This window comes from Poecilia latipinna, unplaced genomic scaffold (genome assembly GCF_001443285.1).
Source record: "Poecilia latipinna isolate Pla-1442-1.1 unplaced genomic scaffold, P_latipinna-1.0 Scaffold588, whole genome shotgun sequence".
In the NCBI taxonomy this organism is placed as follows: Eukaryota; Metazoa; Chordata; class Actinopteri; order Cyprinodontiformes; family Poeciliidae; genus Poecilia; species Poecilia latipinna.
Window position 1 is genome coordinate 150,903 of NW_015113204.1, and position 17,177 is coordinate 168,079.

At 36.3% G+C, this 17,177-nt stretch overlaps 1 protein-coding gene across 1 annotated transcript; it reads left to right on the forward strand.

Annotated features, from left to right (window-relative positions):
• Positions 1-11,111: 11,111 nt before the first annotated feature.
• srsf3a (serine and arginine rich splicing factor 3a) lies at positions 11,112-17,054 on the forward strand. Its single transcript, XM_015042409.1, has 7 exons — positions 11,112-11,248; positions 12,176-12,222; positions 12,767-12,977; positions 13,253-13,387; positions 16,135-16,173; positions 16,270-16,356; positions 16,449-17,054. The coding sequence occupies exons 2-7, from the start codon at positions 12,216-12,218 to the stop codon at positions 16,474-16,476; spliced, it is 507 nt and encodes a 168-aa protein (XP_014897895.1). The 5' UTR covers positions 11,112-11,248; positions 12,176-12,215; the 3' UTR covers positions 16,477-17,054.
• The last annotated feature ends 123 nt before the right edge of the window (positions 17,055-17,177 follow it).

The window sequence follows — 17,177 nt, forward strand, 5'->3', positions numbered from 1 at the left end:
ATAAAGAAACCTGCTGTGTGGTATAGTTATTGTTTTAAAGCCCAGTGCCCTACTTTGAAAAATAAGTGGTAACACTTTATTTGAAGGGGGTGAATAAGACTGTCATGACACTGTCATAAACATGACAACACATGTCATGAACATGAATAAGCCTTCATGAATATTTATGACTGTTGTCATAAAGCGTCATTTGGTAAATTATGACACTTTTAATACAAAGTTGACATTATTCAAAATGTCTTTATGACAACTTGACATTAACCAGGAAATCATTACTGTTTAAACTTTACCTTTAATAACATAAAGTTACCTCATTTTTAAAGTGCAATCAGTAATACTTTTATAACAAATTTATATCAGTAATGATTTCTTGGTTAATGTCAAGTTGTCATAACAACGGCATTTTGAATAATGTCAACTTTGTATTAAAAGTGTCATAATTTACCGAATGACGCTTTATGACAACAGTCATAAATATTCATGAAGACTTATTGATGTTCATGACAGGTGTTATGTCATGTTTATGACAGTGTCCTGACAGTCTTATTCATCCCCTTCAAATAAAGTGTTACCAAAACAAACATTAAGGAATCTCCCCTGACACATAAATGTTCCTGCAGCTTCCTGGTAGTCTAATTTATATTCTAAGCTGAGCTGTTCATAGTACATTGAATCACCTGTAAATACTGACAATTGAAGCACTCTCTTAATGGGAACGTAGGTTATTAAACATAATCAAAATGTTTGTGAGCATGCATGCATACTTGGTGTTATAAGCATGACCTGAAACTGAAAAAAAAGAAAAAAAACTGGTGGTTTATGCAAATGTTTATTTGACACTTAGATGAGAAAAAGTAAGAAAGGCTTCAACTTGACTGTAGGTTAAGGTACTTTCCATGTTACTGATTCAGACATTTTTTTTTCATTCTGAGTCAAAGGGTTCTTTTTCTGTTTTTTTTTGTTTTTGTTTTTGTTTTTTGTTTGTTTGTTTGTTTGAAGCAATAACAAACATGAAGGAATAACATGAAGTGTAAATAATCATAATGGATAAAATTACTCATGTTCTCTTGAAATGCACCAGTTAGGCCATGGGTGTTCATCTCGTGTCTTCAAGTGTCCTGCCAGTTTTACATTCGTTTCCACTGAGTGATACAGCGCTTGTTGGTGTGGTTCAGTGCGCTACTTTATGGTCCAGTGAGTTCAGAAGAGAGCTTCCACTAGGGGTGTGCCTGTTTGCATAAGAAGCTCAGTTTTCATCTACCATGATTCAAAATCGATATAAAATATCCTAAAATCGATTTTTAAAAATGAAACAAATCCACTTGTTGTCGGCCTCCTATAATTATGCGGAACATCCTAACATCACCATGCAGCTGGTTTTGGAACGTACTCGTGCGCAGAGAGCGCAATAACCAAATGCAAACCACAAAAATGAAAGAGAGAGGTTCATCCTGCCCCTTTTTTGTTGAAGGCAAACATTTGGATTTGCTTAGTTTTTTTTTAATTCAGTCCCGAGAAGACCAAGCTTGACATAAATTTCACCTCACGCAAAATAAATACTAAACACTTTGGAAAAACCGCAGAGACAAGCAATCGCTGAGACGAGGTACTCAACCAGTTGGACCCTCAGTGCCGGCGCGGTTAAATCCAAACGCCCAGTGTTGAGTCATACCAGTGCGACAACAAACTTGACGCGCTTGTTCTTGTCAAACAGTGATGTTTTTATCTGTCCCCAATCTAAGAATTGTGTTGCGCTTCCCCAGTAGCTGCACCCTAACTGTACTATACCATTATTCTATGAACCTACAACTGAAGGAGGACCAGGGACGGTGGGGTACAGATTGGTTGTATCGACTGGTTTTATCATGGAAATGGACAAAATAGCATTTCAAACTGGTGGGTGGAAATGCCCTCATGAATTGAACCATAAAGTAGCATATTAAACCAATCTGACCAGTGCCATCACGCTCAGTGGTAACGAGGCATTAGATGTGTCCGTACTAAAACACGACTGATTCAAATGCTCTAACTTCTTCCTCAAAGTTTTGCAGAGGCCTGGTGTTGAACCATCATTTGATTTAGCTGTGTTGAACCATAGAAAGAGCTAAAATATATATGACACAGGGCCTTTGTATCATGGGTCTGCTTTTTTTTCCTAGATGAAGATTATTTTCTTTCAGAGTTTAAATGGAAGAGAAAGGGTCAAGATATCAAAATCCATTATTTCAGTGATAAGATACTGAATCATTGTGTTCTTATAAAGTTGTTTTATGTCGCACTGATAGTCTCAATGTTTTCCCTGCTTTTATTAGCAGCATTTTCGTAGGTTACACTAACCAGTACACTGGTTAGGTTTTTCTGGGTTTGACATAGATTATGGGTTTCCGAACCTCTTTTTCCAATTTTTCTTTCCTAAAGAGTATGTCGTATGAAAGAGAAAATATGTGCTGTAGGTTCTTTCATAAAACAATTAAAGCACTACATGTTCATTGATACTTATTCATCTGATTTTTAATTAGCTCAACTAAAGTTGCCCAAAGTACATGCTGTTAGTTGCAGAACTGAAAAATTCTTTGGAGTTTCTACGAATGTAGTTATTTTTTGTGTCTGACCTTTCAGTATTTGATCTCCAATCAGAACAAAAATTAGTCATTTGTCTGTGTCTGTGTACATTTCTGTAACAAATGACATTTCAAAGAAGTGACGATGTTCTAAGGAAAATCTGATGTGTTTTGCTTCTAAAATATAAGTACAAATGTTTCTACTGCATAGCAAGCTATGTCTCATTTTCTCATATTTATTTTCACCATATATGTTTTTTACTTGTTTCCAGAGGTCGATAGCGTACCCAAATGAAGGAAACATTAATGTAAATACAGAACATAGTTACAAAAAGATAAACGCATGAGAAATACCTTTTCAAAATATGTTTTTGTCAATATAAAACTTATGAAACTAACACTTATAGTAAGTAGGTAATGACAGGGTAAAGTAAAGTACTTCCAGAGACAAATCTAGTGTTTACTGGGTCTTCCTGACCTTCAAATGGCACAACAGCAGATGGCTTTTGAACAACAAAGCTGGTGTAAAAATGAGAAGTCTCACTTCAACACATCCTGTAGGTGTGTTTCTGAGTCTGGTGTATCTTTGGTTAAATCATGTTTGTTTTGTCATTCAGTGAAGTTACTGGGTAGAGTACTCAGACATTTTACTCAAGTAAGAGTACCAATACTTAATTATATTACTCAAGTAAAAACTAATAGTGTAGATTTCCCCCCCCCCCTAAAAAGTTGCAATTGTTGAATTTTAATATGTAGATCTCATGTAGGTCAATTGTAATACTTTGGTCTTTAGTTTTATCTTGTCACTGCATGCATAGACAAATATGTATTCATTTAAATAGTTGTTTGAAAGAAATCATAAAAGTGGATTTATTTGGCCCAAACGTCTTACAACAGCTGTAATGCAATTTTGTAAATGTAATAGAATAAAGAATAAGTATATCTAATTTCCAACAGTTTTATGCTTTTATCATCAATGTGAGGAACCACTGTTTTCACTGAGACTCTGTAGCTGCATTGTTTCTCCTCGTAGAGTGTTTCAGTAAAAACAATTTTGATTTTGTAACATTTAATGCTCATAACAATGTTTTTGATAACTTGTACTAAACATATATTTTAAATAAAGTTGCGTAAAAATATTTTTAAAACTTCTTTTGGAAATGCTGTGATGCTTTTGGGTTTTTAATGATTCTGGTGTTTGAGTGTCAATACTAACTTTATTTATTTATTTATTTATTTACAATAAAATGCCTCACAAAAGATAATAAAGTGTGGTTAGACTCATTTTTGTGAACATGTCTTTGTCAAGAAGTGAATCAGAAATTCTCATTAAAGATATGAAATGGGAACTTCGAACAGTTTAGAACATGTTTCCGGTTGTTGAATCTTGAAGCCAGGTGTCACTGTTGACGACGCGGCCGGCTGACAACAGGGAAGAACATTATGATCCTGTTAATTACAAAGGTGACATAACGCATGTCAACCTGATTCTGCAAACCCGCAGGGATGTTGTCAACTAGCTGAGTAATCCTCTGACCATCTGGTTAACAGAAGAAAGCAGCTTTCACACTCACTTGTTCTAGAACATTTTATTTAAAAGAAAAAAAAAAGGAGAGAAAATAAATAGCACAGAGACAGAACCGCCATGGCCCTGTGATCTAGAAAAAAAAACGACCACAACCTCTCCACTCATCATCACCTCTTTGCAGCTATTAAAAATAGACGCACGCTTAATTAGAAGCGAAATTCTGAAGACAGTGAACTGCTGTGTTGAGCTGAGGCAAATGAGTTCTGCCCTAACTCTTGACCTGCTCTGCCCCAGTAGCTTTGTTGGCACCTCCCTCGGTCTTACTATTTAAGAGGAGGTCAAATAAACTTTTGTGACCTGAGTCAAACTGTCACGCATGGTTAGATTTCAAAAGAAACACATGGCTTGAGATGTTGTTTTTCCTTCCTGGAGCACTGAGAGGATCTTGTTTCTGATCTAGCGAAGACCACAAGCAAGGAAGGACATAGGCAAAGTAAATTATGACCGATTAAATCAGCGTCTTTTTTTATTTACACACAACATACAACTATAAACCCTGTTTGTGGCTTCTTGGACCCTACTTTTCTGCGTATATGTTTGCAGATCTTCATAAATAAGCAATGTCACTTTAATGAAATTATAATTGCTTGACACATTTCCCAATTATTGTACAAGGTCCTGAAATCCAACAGGCGGTTTGCAAGCGTACGTGTGTCTGAATGAGTGCCTTGCTGTAACCAGAAGCACGCGGGTAAGTTCATTCAGGGATAGAGGCTGTGCACAGTCATCAGGAAGTGAAACGGAACAGAATGTGCTGTACTAATCTGATTGAAAAACACTGCCCTGAGTGGATGTATGAAAAAAAAAAAAGATGTTTTATTTAAACAGCTACAAGGAGACCCCATGGCAGCGGGAGGATCTGTGCTAAAAAAAACCAAATTGAGTCTTAACTCATTTTTTGGGTGATATGAAAGCTAAAAAGGGTGGACAGAATGTTTGAGGAGCAGCACGCTCTGACTGAAATAAAGCTGAGCAGCATAATGCTCTTTGTTTGTGTTCCAGGCGTCCATGTTACGTAGATGGGAGTAATCTCCCAAGCAATTCCTTTTATCCCTGAACTTTTGCCCCCACAAAAGAGAGCTTGCTATGGCTGTCTTCCAAGAATCCAAAATAGATAACTGAGAAAATGCTGAAAACAAATTAAAGGGGGCGGGGGATACATTTTTCATCTCAACTTAAAGCTAATATAGCCGGGGGGGGGTTTTTTTATAGGTTTGCTTTCATTCTGTTTTCTCAGACTTTGCAACAGAAGATATTTTAAGATTTCTGACGGGTTTAGTTTTTATGACAGCAATACTGTACCATTTTTCTCTATAAAACAATATTTCTTTCAGAAAATTGCAAAATTCTTCAAATTATTTAATGCCTGAAGATGACACCCAGCATTTGAGTTTAAAACTGTGCTTCACAGAAGTTTGCAAATCAGTTAATAGCTGTTTAACATTTTGTCACATCATAAGAACAAACTTTATTTAATTTGGATTGTTTGACACACACCCAAAAATTTCCAAGTAAAAGTGGAATGGAAGGAAAACATGCATATGGTTTATTTATTTATTTATTTATTTATTTATTTATTTAGTTAGTTAGTTAGTTAGTTAGTTAGTTAGTTAGTTAGTTAGTTAGTTAGTTAGTTAGTTAGTTAGTTAAACAAAATTAGGAAAATGTGGTGTGCCTTTTGTATTCAGCCCCATGTATCTTGATACCACCAAACAACATGAACAATTGCAGGCCTCAGAAGTTTTGTTGGAAAATATTAGTGAACAAAATATGTGCCGCGTTTTAAAGACCAAGGAACGGAGCAGACAGGTGAGAGGTAAAGTTATGGAGATGTTAACGCCAGCTTAGGTAGGTAAAGAGCTTTAAACATCTCACCCAGCAGCACAGTTTATAATCCATCATCCAAAAAGTGGAGGGTGGCAGAACTGCAAACCTACAAAGACACGGCTGGGCAAGAAGAGCATTAATCAGAGAAGCAGCTTAGAGGCCATTGGTAATGAATAAACAAATCTGTCAATAGGACAACTATTAGTCATGCACTTTGCGGGAGTGTGACAGGAACAATCAATTGTTGAGTGGCACTCATATGACGTACAGTTTGATGTTTGCCTCAAGCCATCTAGGGAATACAACAAAGGTGCTCCAGACAAATGAGAACAAGTTTAATTATCTGACATACCCCACATCAACCTGAACACACTATCTACATGGTGGAACATGGTAGTGGCACCATCATCCTATGGGGACGGTCTTATTCAGCAGGAACGGTGAAGCTATTCAGAGAGAAATCAAGCAAATGAATTAGGTAGATGTACAAAGCTGATAGAAACATACCCAAAAGACCTGCAGATATAATTGCAGTTATAATTCCATCTGTAATTTACAACACAAATGATGACTCAGGGTGGCTAAATATAAATGCACACCACTCTTTTAGGATTCTTATTTTAGACAGGCCTGTGACATCAAACTCGACAAGACTGCACCAGGGCTCCTGGTTGTACCACGAAAAAATGTGTAAAAAAGCTATGAATACTTTCGCAAGAAATGTTTATAAATGATCTTCATACGTCATCTTCATTAAATGGTGTTTTACATTTTCCTATTGGAGGGAAAGTCTTTCATTTGTTGCCAAATAAATGAATTTGAATGTGTGTACATAAAGCTTAGGAAAAAAAAACATATGATATGTTTGAATATGCCTAGATATTTTATAAAGAGAGATGATTTATTTCAACCTCCATTTAGAAAATCAGAAAGCAAGAAAAAAAAAAAACACGCTGTTCTACTTGGAGTCCAGGACAGCCTGATCCCGTTTTAGCGCCTCACATTTCCTGATGTCACACAAATTGCCTGTACTTTTTGATTAAGTGCTGTAAAGATCCATGGTGCAGCTGCAGTATAAGCTTCACACGGCAGTACAGTTAGGGTATATCAAGATTTCTATCTGTATTTAGCCTGCTGAGATGTTCATGCTATGGACTATTTGATAGGAGCGTCTGTCAGCTTAATACAATTTACTGGAAACCTCCAAGAAATACAGCTATATATAGCTTTGTAGACGTGTAAACTGAAAACTGACTGTATGTCCTCATGCTCAGTTCATAACACATGACACATTTCCTTATTTGGAGTAATAACAAGACTTTATGGTCATTTCCTCATCTTCTCACTATGGCTGCTAATATAAAACGTAGCTTACAGTGTGTCAGAACTTTAGTTAGAAGGAAGTGCTTGATAAATAACTTAAACAATGATTTGTCCCAATTTATCAAGTAGAAAAATCATCAGATGTTTGGTTTCGAGTAAATAGCAGCTTTACTCAGGTTCCCTCTATCACGAAGACGCTGAACTCATCTTTCTTCGCCTTGTGTTTTACTTTTCCATGTGAGGAATGAGGTGACACCGTAGATCTAACGCTGCAGATCTGCAAAAACGTCGGTTGCTCTCTCCTTCCACTGTGTCACACTTTTTCATGAATGTGCCTTTGAACAGGAAGCGTGAAAACCGTTTCTGCCCGCCCACCTGCACCCTTCCAAGGGGTCGTTGGTTGTGTTTTGTCCTGTTGAGCAATAACGCAGTATTACCGATGTTCTTATGTAATCACTAAAACCCTGGCAGATGTTTTCCGTGTTATATCATTTTAGGGTCAACTTGACTGTCAGGAGTTTAACCCGTGAGTTTAAAAGCCTAACAATATTAACAGATCAAACCATTAAGATTGTGGTATGTAGAAACCGGTCCTTCCTACTGATAAGTCTTTGATGTATTTAAACTACAGGCAGAAGCACGTTGTAAAACAATGACTTTTAGCTACAAGCAAAAAATAGTCATGTATTTCAAATAGTTATAAGGTCCAATTGATTTAAAAAGCCTACACACCCCTGTTAATGTACTATTTTCTGTGGTGGAAAAACAAATAAAAACCAAGGTAGATTGTTTCAGAACTCTTTTTACCTGGCCTGTTCTACTGAAAAACAAGCTGCAAACAAGTGCTTGCATGAGTGTGCATGCCCTTACCCTAACTATGATGCAGTATATGTACACAGTCATATTAAAATATGTATTCTGCTCAATTTCATTTGTCAGAGAAGTACATAATTTTAATTAAACCAAGATTGTACTAAAAAATAATATTTTATTCATTTGATGTAATATTCAAACCTAAATGTGTGTTTTTATAAGGTTTAGTACTTTAAGTTTTGTACATTTTTATTTATTTTAATGCCCATAAACACACCATGCCTAATAGAGGCAGGATATTGCAGTAAATGCATAAATCACTCATATTGAAAGCAATGGTCTAACATAAAAACAGTTTAAACAGACTGCAAGGCAGAGAAAAATTAAGTACCAAGAAGGAGAGTCTGAGTTATTATATTTCCCTACACAGCGATGAGTATATAATTTGACTTACAAGGAATTTGCGTTATGCCAAAATTAGATACTCTAAGGCATAGGTTATCACCACAAGTGGAGAGTTGCTATCCGGAACCTTTAAAATAAATCCGTAGTGAGTCAAAACAGTGACCTAAGTTCACAAGACTCAAATACTTACCAAGGACATTTTAGAAAGCAGAGCCTGACTGGGTTTCAAGTCAGGTGGCTGGGCAGGCACCTGTCCTGAGGTTGAACTAGACCTTAAATTCAGTTTCATTTGAAGACCCACTTTCAGGCAAACCCACTGCAATTACTACACACTTGTAAGAGTTGGAAAATTTGCTTACACCTCGGGCATGTTGTCGATTCGTCCGGTATGTGGGGCACACATGTGATGGTAGCCTGATATTGGAACCAATGAATACGTGGGGGCATCCATGCATGTCACCCTGCACTATGTTAAAGAGTAAGTTCAGCTTGCCAGACCATTGCAGACCATTGCACAATATGACCACCCAGCTTCTCGTCTCCCAAAAATGGCACCACCATCAGTCTCCGTCAAGTGCTGGTAATCCTATCAAATATCTCAACAGGAGATCTTTTCCTGCACGATCACCTTCGCTCACTGGTCTGGGGAACTGTCGGATACTTCTCCTGCTGGCTGTTGATGTATTTTTGACAACATGGTGCCAGATGACACAATATGTGACTGCCCTCACTTACAAGTCCTTATGCCACAACTCAGGTCCGTTAGTGTTAATTATGGATATAACACCTCCTTGCAAACTGGAGCAATCATCCAGCAATCACTTGTCAACATGTTTACCATATTATGTTAAAATTGGACCATTTGTTCAGGTAGCTTAACTTTTTTTTTTTTGTTAGTAAAAGTGATATGGCTCTCTGCCCAGGGCTGCACAAAAAGCTGCCACCTGAGCTGAACAAGTTCTCTATTCCTTCTTAATTTGTTGGGTTATGGGAATGGGCGCCTCCCTGTGGTGTGCACACTCTATGAAAATGATGGCATGCAGTGAGTACTGCCAGCTAATAAAGTGGAAGTTTATGGTTTGAGGTTTATAAATTGGGCTGAAGTAAAAGGACAAGTTGTTATTTTTCAGGAATACAGCCAACACTTTATTATCTCTAATTTAAAGAAGTACATAAGACAGCTGCAGAAAACTCAGATGTAAGTTACATAAATCTACACACAAATTGAGATTTAAAAAAAAAAAAACTTTTGATTTGTGATCAAAAGGAGCTTTCTTGGCTTTAGGATTACCTTATTTAATGATAGCATAAAAAGGGCACAATATCAGCTTATTAAACATTTACTGGATTATTCATCAGATGCTTTAAAACAGTTTATGGTTTGCAAAAACTCTGTTTGAGAAAAGGAAATTGTTGGTGTTCTCAAACATGTTGAATTTAATGAAGACATTTAGCCAACAGCTGTGGTTATAACTCTGACAGTTATATAGTTTTATATAGTTGGGTATATTTATTTTATTTGTTTTCTCTTTGTGTCTCTAGCTTGCAATTTTGCTCTTCATGGGGAGAAATTTGTTAAGTAACACACTGCAGTACAGTCTGACTTTACTGTGCTTTCAAATGTCAGTTTGACACTAAAGAAAAAGAGATGAGTTAAGCAGGAAAGGCAGATCTCATTTTTACAAGACACAATGTACTGCCAAATGTGTTTTTTTTTCACAAGGTGTTCTCGTGACAGTTTCTCATAAAGCATTGCTTTCAAACACACAAAATGTTACAAAGCCCTAATTTAGAAAGTTCTTTAACTCATTTACAGTGAGCCAACCTTTAGCTGTTGATTACTATCTTTAATTTAGTCATGCACTTTAAAGGATAAATCAAATCTTAGCAGTGGAGTCTTATCTTTCTAACAGGAAACTTTTTGGTAAAAAATAAAATAAAATAAAGAAAATAAAGGAAGAAAAATCAATAAAAGATAGCAAAAGCACCTTTTTCTTGTTCTTGTTCTTATTTTTTTATTCTTTTTTTGTAACCTGCAAACATAACTTCTTCATGTGTTTTTTATTTTATTTTTATTTATTTTTTTTTTATTTTTTATTTTTAAAAACGGCTTCTTTTTTTACCCATTCCTTGAAGGATAGATTTGTGGAGCACACAACTAATAATTGTCCTCTTAACAGATTTTCCCACCAAAGGTGGAGATCTCTTCAGCTCCAGACTTAGCATGTTTCTCTTGACTTCTCTGAATATCTTCTCCTTAGGTGGCTTTTACTTTATCTGGGCATCATTCACCAATTAGTGGAGTTCTTCTGGCAGATGGTTGCACTATATTTTATTTGTAATAGTAAAGGGAGTTGAATATTAATGCAGACTATACTTCTCACATTTTCATTTGTAACATTTTAGGAGAATTACCTATTTTATGTGATACGTTGTCTTGCTCTATTGCATTAAATCACAATAAAATATATTTACTTTATAATATGAAAAAAATCAAGGGATGTGAAGCCGTTTTGAAAGGCACTGTGTTTGAATGTATGGATTGTTCACAGTCGAACGGTAGGTGGCAGTATACTTATTTGCTGTACATTCACCAATCACTCAGAGAAGAAGCGGAGTTGGCTTCTCTGCGGCGCTGCTCCTGCTAACAGGCTAATATTAGCCTCTTGTTGTAAAGGGGTGGTGATAAATCCGCATTTAATATTTTCTGACCTTTTAGTTGAATAAAAAGGTAAGTTTATTATTCTCCCAACATCCGCATCCTCTTGCTTATCTCCACAATGTTTCATAGAACATTGTTTGGACCCCTCAATGGGTTATGGTAATTATATTCGTCTCACTGTGACAAATGCTAATGTGGAGTTAGCTCTTAGCATAACGTTGAAATAGTGGGATTTGGAAATTCCTATGTGGGTGTTTTGATTATTTGAATTTAAAAAGCATTGCTATTTTAAAAGAGCGTTTAAACTTAGTATTTTAAATCTCATAGTTTGGTTCTGAGGGTTTATAAACGCACACGCTCATCAGTAAGGCGAGTTGCTTCATTCATTCTGCTTGCACTTGTGCAGCTAACATTATCGTCGATAAAGATTTTGGTTTGGATATAGCTGAATAAATTGATTGTTTGAAAACCCAAGCCTGCATTAGCTAACCATCCGAATGAAAGGATATAAAATATTTATTTATGGACAACAATTAAAGACCTCGAAGACATGCTAAATGTCTATTTGAGTAACATAAACCCCTCCAATTCAATGTATTATCAATAAAGGTCAAAATAAAATGATGCATCATTTGTAAAATAAAGGACAAAACACTGTTTACTACCACAGACCTTTCGATGAATTAAAAAAAAAAATTAGATTAAGTGTAAGTAAAAATGAACTGGTCCAGTAAAATCACTTATTTTTCTATAATAAAAAGTCCCAAAGATGGAATGCAGTTTTCTAAGTGGAGAAATAACCTAAAGAAGATTTTTGTTTGCTTTTGTTTTTATTTTATGATTCTTAGATAAGGTTAAAGGAACACAGTTATCCCCTCCACTATCATGTTCTCTGAATGTGTTTTATGTTTTAATTTTATCTCCAACAATTGAAGCAAATGTAGTTGAATAAACCTCAAGTGTAAGATTAACAATTTATTTCTTCTTTCCTTTCAGAATCATCTCATTATAGGGCACTAACAAGCTGATTGTTGACATGGGAGGTATGATGTTTATTTGTTTTCATATTTCAAAATAATCTTTTTTTTCCTGGAAAATAAAAATCTTTGGCGTGTTATCTTTAAATTTAAGCAGTCTTGCTGTTAACAGGGTATCATTTTAATATAACCCACCTTTTTCAACTGTTTGTTTTAATGTGGAAAATTATAAAAATAGTTTTGGCAGAATTTCTAACTCATGTAAGTTGGTTTGTATTGCAAGGAAGAAAAAATAATCATTGAAATTGTAACAAAATTTGTGAAACTTCTGCTATAATGTCAATAATATGTTTTCAGAATAGATAAAGGCATTTTTTTTGTTTTATCTCCGTTGTGATCTAGCATTGTGATTTTACTTTTGCGTCTTACTTTTGAGACGTTTCGTGCTTGAGTGTGACACACCCACACTAAACCTAGTTACTAATTATACATCTGCCTTTTGACATCAAATAATAAAACACTCCTGTTTCAGTATTTGAATTCTTCCATCAAATTAAATCCTAAAGATGAAACAGACTTTGTTCAATTATATTTTCTCTGTTTCTTTCAGATCCTGCTTTTCATCGAGACTGTCCTCTTGACTGCAAGGTTTATGTGGGAAACCTAGGAAACAATGGGAATAAGACAGAATTAGAACGAGCTTTTGGGTATTACGGCCCTTTAAGAAGTGTTTGGGTGGCCAGGAATCCTCCAGGTTTTGCTTTTGTAGAGTTTGAAGATCCTAGAGATGCATCTGATGCTGTAAGAGAACTGGATGGCAGGTAATGTCCAGTGTTGTGAATGCTAACCCCTGTGGGGAAAACATGAAGCCAAAAGTGTTAGTCAAACACCAACAATTTTCTGACCTGGTTTGAATATTGAACCCTTACCCCTAACTCCATTTCTATCCATGAATTATGCAAACAGGAAATGTATCTACCATGATTATGGCAAGACAAATATTGCCAAACATAATTTTTAACCAATATAATTTCCAGTCAAGAATCTCCTGGATTTAAATGGATAAAGAAATGTGTGTGTAACTCATTCTGTGTAGAACCATGTGTGGCTGCCGTGTGCGTGTTGAGCTGTCGACCGGGGAGAAGCGCTCGAGGAGCCGCGGCCCTCCTCCTTCGTGGAGCAGACGTCCGCGAGATGATTTTAGGCGACGTAGTCCTCCAGTCAGACGCAGGTATGCATTTTAATTTAAACCCTTTTTTTTTCTTTTCACTTGCACATCTTAAACATAAACTTGGCTCACCTCAATTCCTTTGGCAGAACCAGTTTAAAACTCATAAATCTTTGTTTTGGAAACAGTTATCCCATAAAACGTGGCTTACCTGAAGGTTAATTCTTTAAAAAAGGGAGAGAAAAAAAAACAACTTAGTTCTCAAGATCACATTATTAACACAAAACAAGTCCTAGCATTTCTATGAGCATAAAGGCTCTATATGGTAATTTGTATCAAATCATAAATCTGTGGTCATTTTCACAAGTATTTTTGTTATTTCATTTAAAAGTGTTATAAAACCTACAAAGTGGTTTGAATCCAGATTGGCTCTGAAGAAGAGGGTCTGTTCTGTGTTGTTCACTTCAGCTGTCTAATGCAGGTTGAGCCTCTTTCCTTAGAGGCTGTATGGAAACAGGTCTTTATCTAATATGATTAGATAAAGACCTGTCTGTGTATGCAGTGCCTTGCAAAAGTACTCAAACCTGTTGAACTGTTTTCACATTAATGCAACAGTCCACGGTTGTTGTTTTTTTTGTTCTTGTTTGGGGGATGTGGGAGGTTGGGTTTTTATTTTTAGGGTATGTAGTGGCTTTCTACAGATTTGTGGGAATGGCTGCAGTTCAGTCAGATTGCAGATGCAGATCTTTTTGTGGAAAGAAATTTCCAAGTCTTCATACCCAATTGAATTTAGGTCTTTGCTTTTGACTCAAATCTAAATTCCTGCCACCACCTTGGTTTTGATGTGTTGGCCTTTCACCACGCTGCAGGTCATAAAGTTCAGTTTTAATATAGTCTGACCGGAGCACCTTCTCCAAAATGGTTATGTCAAACAAGACCATTTGACTCAAACTACAAACTGGATTTGTTATACATTTCTTCCAACAGGTTTAGAAGCGTTTGTCGCTCTGACTACAACTTCTGTGCCTCCTGCTTCCAGTCGTATTCAAAACTGAAGAATCTTTTTGGGTGAAAGGTGAAATGTCTCCAGGAAACACCAGAAGTCCCGTTGCTTTTTCTTAAGTACTTAGGATGGTCATGTCATGACTGAGAATCTTCACCAGCAGAGTTAGAGTATGTGAATACTTTTGCAAGGTGCTGTAACTAGATGTGGAAAGGTATTTAATCTTTCCACAGATTAAATACCCGAGGTTGCTCAGTTGCAACCTCCTCTGGTTGCAACAGAGCAACCAGAATATCAGCAGATATTCAGCAGAGCGACCTCTTCTGATTTGGTTACTCAACAGAAACACATTTTGACTTCTCAACACTTTGATCACTCATGTTTTCACTTTTAAATGTTTGGTGATCATGGCCATGGTTACAGATTTATTGAATCGCTTTTGCTCAAAAATTAAAATTTGAAAGCAATTTTTATGAGTGGACAATTTGCATTGAAGTTCAGTAAGTATTATTTAGGTGTCTGGTAGACCATTTGTACTGTATGGGGTGTTTCATTACTTTATCAAACTTTTTTTTTTTTTTTTAATCCATAATTTTAAAATAAGTTTCTAAAGGTGTAATTTCTTTTACTTTTTCTGAGTTCAGTTTCCATTTATTAATAAAACTGAACCCCATTGCAGAGTCACCACCACGCTTCTCACCATCTGAGTCAGGCAACTAGTCTTCTTTCAGCATCATGTGACGGCTGACCAGCGAGCCTGGTGTTGTCACATGACCCAGGCGCCACCGCCAGTCATCAGGTCCCACCAACCTTTTGGTTCCTGAGCATGCAGTTCCCAGCATCCTTCTCTACTTCCTCCGACCTTTATCCAATCAACAGTGGTCCACTTCAAATTATCAACCAATCGGCGTCTTTACACTTTCTAGTCTCCACACATCTGCTGTATCAACGGGAACAGCCGTTGGGTTACATCAGTCTCTAATCTTCAACCCCACTCCCCCTCAAAATAAAGCAGGAAAAATCTACAACTACTCCCCGCCCCCTTCCAACCAGCCACCAAGCAACTTCATATCTGCAACATTTGCATCATGTGGCAATTCCTGTCTGCAATTCGACCTCCCTCACCATCAGTCTGGCTTCCTTGCTTCATTTCTATCTTGTCCAAACCCCCCAAAATAGTAAGTTGCTTTTATCCTGCTCTTTATAGTTTTTTTTTGTTTGTTTTTTTTTTCTTATAAATTCTTTTTAATCTAGCTTTTAAAACTGGTTGACAATTATGTTTCATGAGTTGTATTCTGTAGAGGAAACTCGGTGGAAAGCTTAAAGCGCAACTGGCTGGACCAAAAGTCTTCCAACTTTCTCTTGCAAAAATTGCTGGGTTTATATTAAAGGCTCGACATCAAGGCATCTTGGGTTGGATCTGCTGTGCTAAACTCTGAAGTCTTTTACACTTGAGATTTTATTCGTTTCAGCCTCACAACCTTTAATAGACATTAATATTACAATCAGGAAGTCCAAACTTCTTTACCAAAAGCAAGCCTTTATTTCGAGCCCTGAATCTGACTCCGTGATTGGTGCTCTTTGAACAAATTGTCAATTGAATGAGCTGGCCTTGCTGCAGTTCAAGAATGCAGCTTATCTTCTTAACAGATGAAGAGTAACGCGTAATCACATTTCCATTTATGCCATGGCTCTCGGGGAGCCATTACCCTCAGGTAATGGCTCCCCGTTTCATGTCATTATTGACATGAAACATAGTTACTTTTCCCTAACTTGGTTTCAATATTTTTAACAATGCACACCTTAGATCACCGAGGAGGAGGAGCCTGAGCCGCAGTCGTAGCAGGTAAGATTAAGAGTCATTGCATTTCAAATTGCTGTACTTATCTGTGGTGAATTACATTTTTTATTTTATTTATTTTTTTTTTTACTTGACTTCCAGGTCTCTGTCAAGAGACAGACGCAGATATCGGTCTCTGTCCAGAGATAAGAATCGTAAGCGCTCACGATCCTTCTCCCGATCAAGGAGGTAAAGCCCATGTCAAAACATCAAATTTATATTGAACCCAAGCTTCTTTTTGTTATTAATGCAAACTGTTAACCGGTTGATTCGTTTTACAGTCGTTCCAGGTCTCACGAAAGGAAGTGAAGATCCTGGATTGCTCTGCAAGATCATACAAAGATTGTGAAGAAGAAAGTTTTTATAGTGCCACTTTTCTTTCTTAGATTTTGTTTGAAACTTTAAAGCACCTTGTGCTGCTTGCCATCGTATGGCTCGTTATATCCGTTAAAAGTACAACAAAGGACGGGATGTTTCTCATTTTGTCAGCTGTCTAGACAATTTTTTTTTTTTTTTAAAGGTCTTTTGTTTTTTGGAGGGTATAAATATTCACATGGAAAAATTTCTCTCATCCTGCATGTTTTGAAACTAAATACTGCCTTTAGTTTAGCAGAAGACATTTTTAACTGTTGAAATAAATTCTTGTGACTTTTGTTTTATTCATGGTTGTTTCTACTTTCATGGGGTCACTGTGAGATGCAGGGACTTAACAGATACTGGTGCTGTTATTTGGAGGATGTCCCTTAAACACGGTCTCTAATTCTGTATTTTACCTACTGTGTGTTCGTCACGAAAGACGGTATTTACTCTGATTATCTTGACTCTGAACTTCAATTTGTGACAATGCAGTTAAACAACTTGTTCAATAAATGTTTTTTCCAAACTGACAAGTCAGTTTTTATATATATATATATATATATATATATATATATATATCATTGTGTTAATTTCATCCAAATTAATCAGTTTAAACTGAAAATGGAAAAAAATATATTTTATTCATGCAGGAA

Coding starts and splice junctions, on each gene's coding strand:
- srsf3a (XM_015042409.1), top strand. Junction 12,978..13,252: donor GTAAGAGAACTGGATGGCAG/GTAATGTCCAGT, acceptor CATTCTGTGTAG/AACCATGTGTGGCTGCCGTG. Junction 16,174..16,269: donor CTGAGCCGCAGTCGTAGCAG/GTAAGATTAAGA, acceptor CTTGACTTCCAG/GTCTCTGTCAAGAGACAGAC.